The sequence below is a fragment of the Protopterus annectens genome, chromosome 9.part0, assembly GCF_019279795.1.
Source record: "Protopterus annectens isolate FY-2018-M chromosome 9.part0, PAN1.0, whole genome shotgun sequence".
In the NCBI taxonomy this organism is placed as follows: domain Eukaryota; kingdom Metazoa; phylum Chordata; order Ceratodontiformes; family Protopteridae; genus Protopterus; species Protopterus annectens.
Window position 1 is genome coordinate 630874777 of NC_056743.1, and position 15995 is coordinate 630890771.

At 35.0% G+C, this 15995-nt stretch overlaps 1 protein-coding gene across 1 annotated transcript in view; it reads left to right on the forward strand.

Annotated features, from left to right (window-relative positions):
• Positions 1–15995, forward strand: part of LOC122811388 (major histocompatibility complex class I-related gene protein-like) — a 242786-nt gene that overhangs the window by 195444 nt on the left and 31347 nt on the right. The window contains exons 3-4 of the mRNA XM_044083200.1: positions 546–821; positions 8992–9279. Of these exons, the coding sequence (XP_043939135.1) occupies positions 546–821; positions 8992–9279 (564 nt within the window). The remainder of the gene's footprint in view (positions 1–545; positions 822–8991; positions 9280–15995) is intronic.

Here is a 15995-nt window from a genome sequence, read left to right on the forward strand (position 1 = left end):
GTTATTTCGTTGTCTGTGTTTTGGCATGTCGGTGTTATCAGGTAGACCCATATATATATATATATATATATATATATATATATATATATATATATATATATATATATATATATATATATATATATATATATATATATATATGTAGTAATTTCCTGTAAGAATTGTTTCTTATTTAGTTTTCTAGGAATGACAATATGAATTACTTTTGGTAACAGTTAAACCAGCACTGCACAGATATGATTGCTGTTGATTGTAAGTAAAGATTGCGTATTTTAACTATGCACTCTGCCAATGACAAAGTTTCTAAGTTGCACATATTTGCTTAGCCTAGGCTATTTCTTGGGTATGTGTTTCAAACTTTTGAATGTATTTATTAGAATACAAAACATTGTCCCCTTAGTTTTAGTCAAAATATTTGTGTGATTTTTGGTTGTCACTGAAAATCTGCTATCATGAAAAGAGCAGTATTCTGGTTAAATAATCAGTCTGTCTATCCATCATCTGTCTACCTATAGGTTTGTACTGTGGTGTTTGTTTTCTTTCAGGTGTGCACACAGCTCAGAGAATGTACGGCTGTGAATGGAAGGAGGGCAACATTGCTACTGGATTTGTACAAGATGGTTTTGATGGCCGTGATTTCATTGCTTTTGATTCCCAGGCCCTTACCTGGACAGCAGCAGTACCAGCAGCTGTGATGACCAAGAACAAGTGGGATGCTAACAGAGATGGGGCCAAACAGTTAAATCTATACTTAAAAGAGGAGTGTGTTTCATGGCTCAAAAAGTACATCCAGTATGGAAATACTACATTGGAAAGAAAAGGTATACTTTGTATATAGATGGTATAATAAATATTTTAAGTAGTTCATAATTAAGCAATATAATGTTACAGGATATGTGTGTTGTTATGCAATAATTCCGTTTGAGTGAAAGCATTAGAGACATAAAGTGTTTCCACCTTTTCCAAGGTGGGTGTTGTTATACAATACCTTAAAGTGTCAGTGATATATATATATATATATATATATATATATATGTGTGTGTATGTATTAATGTATATATATATATATATATATATATATATATATTACACATATATATATAAACTGAAATCAAGATAGTTTTTTTTAACTGCTTCTTTTCATTTGTATACCAGGTTGATTGACTAGTGTATATTCTCTTCTTTTGTTGTGACATTTGTATGGCCTACATTATCTTCCGAATATAATTGGTATATCAGCACATTTACCCAGTTATCAAATAAGTAAAACACACAGAAACGCAAATGTGGATGGCGTAGAAAATATTTTACAGCCCATCCAGTACCAACATTTTAGTGCCATGTAAGTCCACCATATACATTATGAATGTGCACTGAAAATCATGTTACTTTAACTCTAAATACTGCAGGTGCTGCTCAGCACTTATTTCTGTTTTTTTCTTGTATATAAATATCAGTATGCCTGCCTATACTCATCATCCGAACTTGATTTGTTATTTTTTTTTCTGCAATTATTTGCATCGACATCCTGGCTGTAGTGATATTTAAATAAACATTCTAGCATGCATTATTTTTGGAGCTATTATATTTTGATTTTTATTGTTGTAGGGCTGTCAGTGTATAGCTGTTTGACTCAGGACACACATTTTCAAATTCCCACTGCTTTTGTTTTAAATTGCATTTGTCTTATTTTTTGGATCAGCAGAACTGCCGATTCAAAAACCCACTGCTTCTCCTGGCTGAAGAGATATTTAAACACAGACTCTAACAAAGTGGATGGATGCATGTGGCAGACATGATGCAAAGTTGCAAGGAGCATTTTTGTTTCACTGCACGAGTGTGACCAGTATAGCAATAAGTTTAATGTCTGTGAATTAAATCAGTTCTAGTTGTGAGTTTTATTATTTATGTATTGCATTTAGCAATAATCCTATGCTTCATATTACATTATAATAATACCCATTTGTTAACAAGGTAGGCCCACTGGACACACAATCCCTTTTCAGGGACGACCTGAGAGCAATGTCTGGTTAAGTGACTTCCTCAAGGTCATACTTTAAGCAAATGAGGGCTGAGGGAATCAAACCCTGTACCACAGACACTACTGCTCACAGCCTTAACCCTCTGCAGACACTAGATTTTGCTTGGGATACCTTAATTAGAATATGAACAGTGAGCGAAAAGCTTGAGAAGCTGTTCTGTGATTCCTCTTCTTTATTTTTATTGATAGTTGAAACCAGGGCATTGCTGTGAGCTTCCTGTCAGGCTGTCATGTCTGATTGTTAGACAGAGGGATAAAGACATGACTCAGGATTCAGTAATCATGTTTGGCTTGGTGTTAATTTTCCATGTAAAAGCACAACTGTTTGTGTGCTATCAAGTGATTATGAGACTGGAATCCTATCTTGAACATCTTACGTAAAGCTAACAAATGAGGTAGACAAATTATCTCTTGATTCCCATAGCTGTACAAATGCACCTTATCTTTTGAGTTGGTTCCAGATTAAGTATTACTCAGAATACTTAGATAAGCACGTCTAACTTGACTTTGGTGTCAAGGGTCTTCAATTTTTTTAACTTTCCACTCAGGTTATAGCTTCATCTCAGACTTCTCCTCTCATTAAAACTGGTGAAGTGGATGTTATTACTGTATCTTGGACTCTGAACAAAGTCAGTCAAACAGTGACCAGTCATTAAGTAATGATAATTCAGTTTATAACATTCTTTATTCAGTAAATCATGCGCACTCTGTAAGTCCTTCTCAAGCACTGCTTCATCATTCTCCTACAGAAATAGACAATCCAGTCTCTCCACCTAGCCTGCTATTATTGCCTCCTTCTGAGCTGCTACTGCAACCTTAAATAATTATTATAAACAAAAAAAGTATAAAACAGCTCAAAAAATGCCCTAAAGGGTCCAAGCTAAATTATTAGCTACCAAATATATCAGGGAAGAATGTTAGTTTAATTAACTTCACTGTTTGTACTGAGATGATTACTACCTTGTACTTCAAAATTATTACTCGGGGGTGGGGGGACCCCGTTGCAGGTTGCTCTGTTGAGAGCAAATCTTCATCTCATACAGTGCTCAGTATGAATACCTGTAATCAAAGATATTATTGTTCATTTTACCAAAGGGAAAAAAAATGCTCCCAGACAGAGACTTTATGTAAAAAAGCAGACATGCTGTGTGATAATCAGTGGATATGCACATTTTGACTTTGGATAGTGATAACTCTCAGTCAGCTATACTAACAAGACTCTTCATGCTCCTCACTCAAGTGTCCAAAAAAAAAAGAAATTTTCTAACCCTTTAACCTCTTTCCAAGTGCTGCTTATAGAACATTCCAGTTTAAGGGAATGAGTATTCTACTCCCAATAATTAATTGACAGCATTTTACTTTTTTCATTTCCTCACCATGGTTTGATTGACATAAGAGACTTCTTCTTCTTCTTCTTTCGGCTTTTCCCGGTTAGGGGTCGCCACAGCAGATCACTTGTCCACTCATGATTGGCAGTGGAGTTTTATGGTGTCGAGTTGCCAGCCCGGCACCCAACCTTCCACAGAAGGCACACACACACACACACACACACACACACACACACACACACACACACACACACACACACACACACGCACTCATGCCTAGGGCAAATTTAGAGTGTCCAATCAACCTACAGCATGTCTTTGGGATGTGGAAGGAAACCTGAGCACCCGGAGGAAACCCACGTGACCACAGGGAGGACATGCAGACTCCACACAGAAGGCACCTCAGCTGAGGATCAAACCAGAGAACCTCTTGCTGTGAGGTGACAACGCTAACTGCTGCACCACCGTGGCCACCCCTGGTTGACATAAGAGACACTAATTTTAAATTTAACAATGATCAGATAAAGTTATAAGCTGGTCATTATTTTTTTCAGCATTAAATGACTTACATAGGTTTAATGAAAATGAACTGTCAGAGACTGACAGCTCTTTGTTTATGTGTACAATTGTGGGTTCATAGGTAAGTATTAAGCTAGCTGCCCTTGTGGACCATGTTAAGCCTAGACAAGTTCCCCTTTGGTGCTTGAATTAACCTAATCCATTTGGTGTTAGATTGGCATTACCAGTCCCATGGCCAATTAATTATATATTATCCCTAATGAGAATAACTGGAATCATACTATAGATAATTTGAGGGGACCCATGCATGGGATAAAGCATTTAAGAGTTGCCTCTCTATTAGTAGCACAGGGGACAGTCTTGGGGAAATTTTCTGTTTTCCATGTATAGACCAAAGTTGTGCTTAAATATGGACAACAATGAGTTTTGTTTATGTAGATAAAGAGTCCAAAGGCAGGCAGGCTTCAGTATTTCTTTCACCGCTAGAAAAGCTGGATCTGCTATTTTATTATTTTATTATTCAGACTTCAAGCATTACAACTGATAGTTAATATTCAAGGTACTTGTATAAGTAATAGTTCCAGAGCCCCAGGACTAAATAGAAAAGATGTTACTAATTTTGTTAATCCTGACTTCAAAAATTCATTTCCTTGACGGCACAAATAATAATTGTCATTTACAAAGTAGTGTGAGTTGTGAATCATTCACTTACATAAAAACACAAAATTTGAATTATACTGCACAGATAGTCATCAGATATGACTATTAAAATTGCTAGCAGTTTTAATAATATGCTGGTTTAAATATGGCTTGAACAGTGAACCTTTAAAGTTGGAGATAACTACTAGAGCAATGTCATGTGCAGTTGTTTGACGTCCATCACAAGTCTCTGTTGTAAATCTTTTTAGTTAACATTTTGACCTCTTTATTCTGAACATGTATAGTGCTCAGAATTTGTGTTTGCTTCTAAAATAGTATTTTGATGCTTCAAAAGACCATTGGATCTTCAATATTTCCTGGGTAATCTTTAGTTTGGGCTAAAAATCATAAACTGAAACATAAAGTTTATAAGTGTGCAATTATGCACATCAGTAATATCTGCAAGGACCTACCTTTGGTTGGAGGCTGCTGTGTACTATAAAGACTTTGGTGCTATCATCTCTCTGATCGTTCTTTTGATGTGCATGTTCAGGCCATATATAAGAAGGCCTATTCTGTCTTGTAGAACATTCTGTTGGTGATTTGCTGAAGCCTTGACAACTTTATTTCACTCACTGATAAGACCTGTAATAGAATTTGGTGTTTTCTTCTGCATTCATACTGTAATTGCCTATAAAGGAAACTTGAGTACATGCACTTTTTTTTGTTTACAAGGATACGTGTCAAATTTAGGCACATTGAATAAGCACAATGCCTCAGAAGTTAAACTTATTTTCTGTCAGTTACAGAAAATTGAGAGACAACTTAATGAGTACCTGTAGAGCTAAAACTAATGAAACGTCTACTGCTATTTTTAATCTCCCTATTTAATATCGTGGTTTAAATATCAGAGACAATTCTCTTCTGTTAAATGTGGCCATCTAAAATCACAAATTAAAAAGCAATGCATTCTATATGAGAACAGTTTGATTATGGAGCAGTAACAATACGAACGCTGGTAAAGTACCAAGTTGGTAAATTTCAAGAATATCAAAGAAAAAGCAACTGGAACAATGTACTATAAAATGTATTCACAAAATAGCAAAGCTTTCGGATTAAGCAACCCTTATTGGTTGTGCTTAATTAATTGATTGATTAGTTGAATAATTATCTTAAATTTGTATTTAAATGTGGATGCAACTGATTGTCTTATCTTGCACTGAGGAAGGGTTGCTTAACCTGAAAGCTTTGCTCTTTTGTGAATAAATTTTATAGTATGCTATTCCAGTTGCTTTTTCTTTGATAAACAGATTATGGAACAGGATATCTGTTGCTATCAGGACTGTAGCAATGCTTGCATTCTTTAGGCTCCTATTAGAATTTTATTTTGGGAACATTTGTACGTCTCACACTCTCTTTAATGACCATTTTTTTCATGAATCTGCTGAGACCTATAATTAATCTGAACAAATTTTGTGTCCTCTGCATAGCTTAATCCACCGATATGCTTAAGACATGTAGTCTGAAGCAATGGTAAGCCTTTTATGGGTGCCTTGCATTGTGGTGGCTCACTGCAGTGTTCACTAAATGACACACTTGAATCAGCTATCTCCAATGTTTTTCAAGCACCCTCAAAACCTTGGAGAATACTCTTGACACATTATAGCATGAAGAAATCTGAGAAAAATGTAAAGAGACCCCATTAAATGTTGTTTTTACTTTGCTGAAAACCTTCATAACTCTGGTTGCTATCATCTTGATTAGCAAAGATAGAGAATTACAGATCTCCTACATTTTAGTTTCATACAGTCAGAACATATCCACATTTATTCAATTACTGGCTCTTGGTCTAAATGTAAAGAAAGCACTGCCTCCATAGCCTGGTTTAGCACATACCACCCTGATGGTAATTTTAGTGCTGGTTCTGTTTTTGTCAAGAATCATATCACCTCCAGGCAGATTCCCAGAGATCCAAAAAGCAGAATTTCTAGAACTCCAGATCACCATAGATAAGACAAACATCCATCTTATAGTTTGCTACAGGACACCCTCCATGTGCAAAGATAATCATGCTAAATTCCTGAAGGTATTAAAAAAAAAGACAAGAACCCCAATACTTTGGGAGACTTTAGCTACCCCACAATTAACTGAATGAACTGGAACACCTACACCTACATCTCCAATGTAGGGAGTGTTTGGATGTTTTTAGTTTAAGTAACCAATAATTCCCTTGAAGAGATAGTTAATAAACTCACCAAATAATGTAATATTCTAGATCTGGACCTCATGAATATAAACTCTGCATGTACCGTTCCCTGGTCTCTTCTTCCTCAGTTGTCAGTCCATAAACATGTGATATTTGACTTCAACATCTCCAAATAACTTAACACCAATGTATTTGAATTTAAAGATGTTAGATCAGTAAACTTCATACAGGCATATCACAAAACCTCAACAGTCACATAAGACTACATAAACCTCGACAGTGACACAACAATCAGCTTCACAAAGGAGTTGTACACTCACTTAAAGAAATGCATAAAATTAGCAGTTTCAACCAGACAAAATACAATGGCAAATTAAAATACAGACTAATCTGGTGGTCCACCAACATAAAAACTTTACAACTACAAGAGTTAAAAAAAAAACTCCTTAAATTATACAGCTGATTCCAACTTCCACATACATAGGATAGATAAAAATACATACTACATTCAAATGAAAGTCTAACAAACAATATAATGAGGAACCTATATCTTCACCAGCAGATAAATAGAAAATGATGGAGTGATAGATTCATTACTCAGAGCCTCCCTCATCTCTGGAATAAGCTGCCCCTACATGTTAAACAGTGTGATACATTATCATCTTTAAAACAGAGCCTGGACTTCTGGATGGTGACCCCCAGATTCACCCCAGCACTAATTGGCATAGCTAAGGAGGTACAGCCCGAGGGTGGGTACTGATAAGCTATTGGTGAGAGGTTGGCATAATGGCTCAGGTACTTACCTTACAAACACAAGTTGCAAGGTTTAATTCTCACATGAGGTAATTGGCTAGACTTAAAATGCCCACAAGGGCAATTAGACTACTGATCTATGAACCTATAATCTATGAGCCCATATTAGACTAAATTTCCTTGAAAGTCTCATGAATCCTTTGAATCTTATGATGGACTGCAGTGAACTTAATGGTCAGCGTGCAGTAGATGAAAAAATAATTCTATAAAAGTACGTTTTCAATAATGTAGGTTTAGAAAGACATTCAAATTCTTATCTATAGGGTAAGGATGCTTATACTAAATAATTGGAATATGATCACTCATAAAGTACTTTCGTGACCAAAACTCTTATGTAACATTCACTTTAATTATTCCCTTCACTCCATATCCCCCCAAACTTTTATATAATAACTCCATAGTTACACATCAGTGGGGAATGAGAAGGTCTCCAAAACAATGCACAGCAGTTTCAATCCTTCCCTGATTTAACTCTAACATGAATCAGCAAATGATTTCTGAGCAACTGTTGCATGAGGAAACACAGAATGGCCATAAAAGGGCAGAAGATATCCTGGATATGGAAAGAAGATGGAAAATTAACAAGGGGTAGGAGGCTGAGAATGTTAGCCAGGTTTGTTCAGTGGAATATCTCAGGTGTGCAGGACTGGATTTTAGGTGACTGTAATGGACCAACGATGTACCTACAGTGTGGCCTCTTCAAACAGTATATATCCTCTGAAGAAGCAGAATAGGAATATAAAAAGGAAGTGGAAGGTGCAGTCAGGAATAAGAATCCTCATTAACATCTAATGTACGTGAAGAGGTCAAGAGGTGGTGACAAATTAGGTGTGGACTTTTTCCTGGAGGGGGCTCCTGTTATCCAGGTTACTTACATCAGGTTGCCCCACAAGAAGGACCGAAAGGAAAAGAGAACAAAGGACTTTAGAGGTCAGTGTCAATAGGAGCCATGATGACAAACATTACAAATGGGAAGACCAAAAGGTGGACAGAGTAACTACATATGTGCAGAAATAAACGAGGTCAATTTTGTCATTGGGTGGGAAACCAAATATTTAGTTAGGAAGCACTATGGAGTTCAATGCTCGTTTATTATGTGTACAAGGCCCTTATTAGCCAGTCATTATTTTTCATAGTCATTGTGCAGTGTTTATAGCAAGCTTTAAGGGCATTGTCCTTAATATTTCAATATGTGATAACGATGACTGCAGTTAAACAGTGTTTTCTGCTTGGGAAGTTCTAATGTACAGCTGTGATCAGTATTTGATTTTTCTTGTATTTACTTTTTGTTTCTGTTAAAAATACTTTCCTGCCAATGAATATTTTCTCTAATGCTTTTACTTGTAAGAGCTAATAGTACTATTGGATGTAAAGAATGCTTTAATTTTATTGACACAGTTCATTATTTTATTCTTTATTTTTCTTTATTTTTTTCTTCCTTTCAGTTCGTCCAAGCACTACCTTGTCAGTGAAAACATCTCCAACAACGATTATTTGTTCATGCTTTGTTGTTGGTTTTTATCCCAGTGAGATTGATATAAACTGGATTAGAAATGAGACAGTGAAAATAGATCAAGTGGAATCTAGTGGTATCCTACCTAATTATGATGGGACATACTCCCTCAGGCAATGGATTGAAATAGATCTGGATGATTGGAATCACTATTCCTGTCAGGTTGAACACAGTAGCATGGATGTACCGGAATTGCATAAAAGTGGGAGACAGTGCTACAGTATGTATTTTTATTACTTTATTGAGATGTCATATAAGAATTAAGTAATTAAGTATTCCTTTCTTTCTACATGCTGTTTCTTTAAGTAGGAAGTGCCAGAACATCTTAAGCATAATAGTTAATCAGCCAGGCCCATCATCTGAGCTGCAAGTAATGAATAACATAAAAATAAAACAATCTAGTTTATAAGAGTTTGTTCCAAATTAATCTGTTAATATGGATTTTCTTATTCATTTTATATATATATATATATATATATATATATATATATGTATTGTTTTTTTTTTTGTTTCTTTTTGTTTTGTTTTTAACTATTTGTTTTCCTCCACAAGTAAGTGTCTTTGGTGTTTAACTGTATAAGCTGAATTAGCCCTACCATTTGAAACATGACTTCATGTGAACAAAAGATTCCACATAACATTATAGCATTCACAATGGCACTCAACTATTGCTACAAGTTTAGTGAATTTTTATATAATGCCTTTTTTATGTGGCTAAAAGTGAAGAAAAACGTTGGTGCAAAGCTCATTGATTCTTTGAAGAAATAATAATAATCCAGTCCACAGTACTAAGGAAGTGTTACACTGCTATGATGTCAAAATAAGTTATTTTCTTTTTTTCCGTAGTTGTTGTCTTACTATTTACAGTTCTCCAATAGGAATCAAGTAGAAAAAAGGACTGAAAAATATTGAATTCTTCATGATGTCATTGTTGACATCTGTAGTTAAAAAACAAAGTTTTTTTTTTAATGCAGTTAGTCCTGCGTGGTGTACCTGAATATGTTAGTGTAAGTTTCATGATCAAAGACATATGTGACTAACTATTCCATATAATCAGGACTGTACCCAACTAGTGAGTCTCAGGTAAGCATTCTATTTTGCATTTTATTTTTATTTATTTGTTTAGTCATCATTTGATAACTGGTCACTGTGCCGAAGCAGTAGATGTTTTTCATCCATGGCTTAGAACAGACATTTTTTTCCACAGTTTGAATATGCTAACAATGTTTCTTAGATCCTACAGTGATCTCAGGTTCATGAGTGCTGACAAGGGTGGGGGCATGGTAATTATGCAACAAGATGATTACACTCAAAAAATGTTCAATATGTTGTATAGTGGTACCTATGAAGAAGTTTCTGTTAATGAAATACATCTTGGGTATAAGATAATAGACTGGGAATTACTGGATATGCTTACACAGGAACAGATTACCATACAGGAATACAACTACATGACAATTGATTGGCCTAGGATCCTGGTAATTTTTGGGTTCTCTAAGATACATAAGGATATAGCTGACCCACCTTTAAGGCCTATTGTGGATTCTGGGAAATCTAAGATCAGTTATATAGCCAGATACCTAGATAAACAACTTAAAATTGTAGAGACTAATATTCCTAATTTCTGCAGTGATTCTTGCAGTTTCTTACATTTGTAATAAATTGAACCCCTTCTTTGATGGTGTATTTATAAACATAGATGTAAAAGATTTGTTTAGTAGTATTCCCCATGAGCAAGATAAGGAATGGTTTTGTTTATATCTTTATGAAGCAATGAAGTTACATCAAGACAAAATTAATGTTTACAACCAGTTATTAGATATGGTTTTAACTACATATATTTTGAAGGACATTATTACAGACAAATGGAGGGGGTAGCCATGGGGTCTGCCTGTGGCCACCTGTTTTCCAATATTGTCATGGGATGGTGGGAAAGAGTATTCCTGTATACAAGTCCATTCTATTCTTATATTAGTATGTATGTCAGGTACCTGGACAATTTGTTTGTTGCTTGGAAAGGGCCAACGCTAGAAATCAATAATTTTATTGAATATATTAATCAGACAACCAATTTTTTTGGAATTTACCCATGTTGTCAGCTGTGATAGTTTGGTATATTTAGATGTCCTAATCTTAAGCAACCCAGAATGGTTCAAGTCAAATATTTATAGAAAACTAACATTTTCAAATACATACTTACATTATTCCAGCAACCATCCTACCCATGTCAAGAGGGGTGTTGTGAAAGTCCAAATGGTTCATGCAGCCCATATAGTCTCAAATTATGATGATTTCTTAGGGGAGTGTACCCATATATCAAATATGTTTTATAACAGGGGTTATCCTAGAAGAATGGTGAATCAAATACATAATGAAGTTATTCTGAAATGCAACCAAGGCATTTATGCTCCATTGCTTTGTGAATATCATGAGAGTTTGGAGATGGTAAGTGAAGGGAATAGTAACCATGTCAATATGAATATTAATAATAATAATAATAATAATAATAATAATAATAATAATAATAATAATAATAATAATAATATCCCTGTCAGTGACACAAATGGTGGCCTAGATGGTGGAGGTAACAGGACTGTAACAATGGTTTGTCCCTTTGTTACAAGTTACCATGATAATGGCAAAATAATTAGTGATATTATAAATAAAAATTGGAACATTATAAAAATGGAAACAGATCTGATTAACAGGCTAGGTTTTAACCCTAAAATTGTATATAGGAGGGGTCCAAACTTCAAAAATATTTTAGAGCGACAGCAAGTAACCTCCAGGGTAGGTAAGATGTTTCCTTGTGGTACTTGTAATCAATGTAGATATGTACATAGTGGGTCAAGTATAAATATTAGTAACAAGAAAATTAAAATCAGGGGTAGGTATAGCTGCTACACACAAGGGGTAGTTTACGTTGCATGTTGTTCAGATTGTCCAACATTTTATGTTGGAAAAACTGAACATAAGCTATCCCAGAGGATATATGAGCATATCTATGACATCTCCCACAGTAAGGATACAAATGCCCTTTTCAAGCACATAAGTAAATTTCCTACCCACAGTTTTACATTTTTAGTAGTGTATCAGGTTGCGAAAGACCCCCTTAGGGGACCCTGGGAATTAGTTTTAGAAAATAAAGAAACATGGTGGCAAATATACCTGAATGCTGGATCCCCCCCGGGACTAATGAAATGATTTCTATCAAAAGTCTCCTTAAATTAAAAACATATAACAGGTTGTTTATACTATAATATTTATTATATTTACAATATTTTTATATTTATATTTTTAAGCTAATATATGTACAATATAATGTATTTTGAAATATATGGTTTATCAAGTATTTAATTGTTCTTAAAAATTTTTTTTAAATGTATTTGAGCTAGCATTGGTTGTTGTACTCTGTGATGTCATATTTTGTCAGTATAAAAGGGTTGTTCAGTGTATTGCAGTATATCTGAAGAAGTTTGTTAATTTATCAGACAAAAGCACTAATAATCTCCAACTAACATACCTTGCCATAACTCTTAGTGACCTCTTTACTAACATACCTTTCCATATAGGCATCAGAGGAAATTGAGAGAAAAGTGTATCGGGATGCACAGCTAATCTTGTAGAGACCCTGGTGGTCATTAGCCTAGTGTAAACCTATGAACCTAAAAAGCACTTATGCTGGGGTCTTTGTCCCATCATTTTGTGTGTGTGTGTGTGTGTGTGTGTGTGTGTGTGTGTGTGTGTGTGTGCGTGTGTGTGTGTGTTCGCGTGTGTGTATGTATCAATATTAACTCCCTCTCTCTCTCTCTCTGTATATATATATATATATATATATATATATATATATATATATATATATATATATATATATATATGGACCCCATTCTTAAGTCAAACTACGATTAAAGTTGATGAAATTAGTGTTGTTTCACGCTTTGATATCATCCAAAAGTGCTCTTCACAGCACCTGCAATATACCCAGTAACAACTCCTTCTGCAATTCGTACAAAGTTACATGGATTGGTAACATATCTAAATATGATTGCATATTCCCTTTTATAAGATCCGTTGCTACTACTACTATTGGAACTCTCTTATCTTTCTTCCACATCTCATTTCTGCCTGCAGATCCTGATATTTTATGACTTTGTGTCTCCCTGTATGCAACACACTCTAGTCACTGGGTGTGATGATTTCAATGATCAGCGCTATACTTGTCTTCTTTTCTTGGACCACTATATCCGGTTTTCTAGCATCTATTTTTTGAACTGTTGGTAATGGGTGATCCCATGTGATATAAACTTCATCATTTTCTATGATGCTTTGTGGCTCATGTTTCCAGTGTTTTTTCAGCCACGTCGATACCATATTGTTTGCACAATCCCCAGTGCAGCAATCTTGCCACATTATTATGCCTTTCATTATACAGTCCTTCCGCCATTAGTATGTCACAACCAGCAACAAGGTGTGTGACTGTTTCCAATTCAATTTTACAAAATCTACATTTATCTGTTTCTCTCACATGTTCAATGGACTTTATAAACCAGTGTGTACATAGCCCACTGTCTTGGGCTGCCAATATTAAGCTTTCATCTCTTGGTTTGAATTCTCCTCTCCTTAACCATTCCTGCATTCATTCCCGATCAACATGAGGTTCTTCCAAAAGTTTTCTATACTTGCAACTATATTTATGCTTTTTCCACATTTCTTGCCTTCTCATATGGTCCTTCACCTTATATTCTTTCTTTTGTTTTTTAGCACATTCAGTTGCTGTCCGATTTTTATCTACTTCTGGTTTGATTTCCATTCCTGCTTGATGCCGATATGTTTCTGGTAAATTAAGCAGAGAAATCGTCTTAGATTTATTCTCCTCATGTTTCAAAACTTTCACTACATTTGGGTCTTGTCAGGTCAGCAGATATGTGTGGAGTCCCACAATTGCAGCTCTATACATGTAATCAGTTCAAGGAGGCCCATTCCTCGTTCGGAATGGGGAATATATAATCTTGGTATACATTGATTTTTATAAATCATTTGGTGAGCATGAAGCATCCTTCTTGTTTTCCTATCTAATTTATCCAACACATTTTTGGACCAGTCAGTCACTCCAAAACTGTAAGTTAGGACAGGAAGAGCAAATTGGGTTATAGCTTGAATTTTGTTCCTAGATGTCAATGCTGTTTTCAGAATTAATTTATATCTTCTAAAGTATTCCTTACTAAGTTTTATTCACATTTGTTCATGTTTATTGTTGATCCTTCATCAATTCCCAAATATGTATACACTCCCTCTTGCTCAAGTTCTTTTATATCACATTCTTGTTCCAAACTAATGTTTTCCTGGTGCTGCCGTTTTCCTGCTTTAAAGGTTGCTTTTGCACACTTATCAAGACCAAATGTCATTCTTACATCATCTGCATTTTATTTTTCTATTTATTTATTTGTTTCACTGAATATTGTGGTCTCTCTGTCTCACTGCAGTTGATTTCCCACCCTCCCTCTATGTTCTTGTTGTGGTATTAATTTTGGTGGCTTTGGAATTGCCCACCCCTCCTGTAAATTTGTGCTTGAGCACTCCTCCTGGGTCCATCTCATTTGCTCATTCAACCGAGTATAGTGAGATCATATTTTGATTTCAGACACTCCTACCAGTCCCATCTGTTCAGCTCTATCCCAGCTCTATCCCAGTCTAGTGTCATTAGCTCATTCTACCCAATGCAGAGAGTATATTTGAGACTGTCAACCCACTTAGGTCCTTAAACCTGAATTATCTTCTGTTTCTCCTTTCTCCATATCCATTTTACTAAAAAAAAAAAACTTTGCTTGAATCTCCTTGTGTTCTGACTGAGTGTGGTTCTTAGCTGATAAGTATATTTTTTGGCACTGTTTAACTGTTCAGAGTTGAATAAAACAATAAGTGAATTCAGTTCAGAATGCAGTTTGAATAAATTGCATTTATTTAAACTGCATTTGCTTTAAAATTGCTACACACTCAAGTGTGCTAGTTTGCAATTAAATACCGAAATGTGTTTTAATAGTTGTAAATGGTAACTTCAAATGAGCCTTGTAAACAGATGTTTTTAATGTTAATCATGAACTTCAATGAATTTTATTGGTCGGCACAGACCACATGTGAGTATATTAGGTGATTTTAAATTACATTTGTTAGTCTGAAGAAGTCTTACATGTTTGTGGAGACGAAAACGCATTTGTGGATGTTAACAGCGTTTACGTTTTGCAGTGATTTGTTTTCTGTGCTTGCAATAAAGTGTGTTGGTCATCGCTGGTGAACTGCTTCCGTGGTTATTGGATTTACTAGTTTGCAATTCACTTGAATTGTTAGTGCTGTTTTAGCTGCTTTTCTGTAAAAAAAAAAAAAGCTTGTTGCCTGACTTTCCTGTAACTAGTCTAGTCCAGATACAGATTTGCTGTATCCAGGACTGTTTGTAAGCTTAATCCAAAAAAAGGTACAAGCCAGATAGCCAGTCCAAGATGATTGTTTATTCCGCAAATCCACGAACCAACACTGATAAATCACAATGCAAACCAAAGAACATTAATGTAGTATAAAATATCCTAACGTTTTCGTCGTATCACTTCATCAGATGAATACCACAATCAAAATTGACTGTTTAAATAGAAGTTTAAAATGTTGACATCCAATGAAAATACAAAAACAATTAAAACCTTGTTTAAATTGTGATGTGTTTGAAATATTTTGTTGAATGCTAAAAATATACCATGTATGTACGTATTTAAAAAAACTGAGAATATTATTCTAAAAACTAAATATTCACTCAGTCAGAACACAAGGAGATTCAAGCAAAGTTTTTTTTTTTTAGTAAAATGGATATGGAGAAAGGAGAAACAGAAGATAATTCAGGTTTAAGGACCTAAGTGGGTTGACAGTCTCATTCCAAAGACATGCATCTGG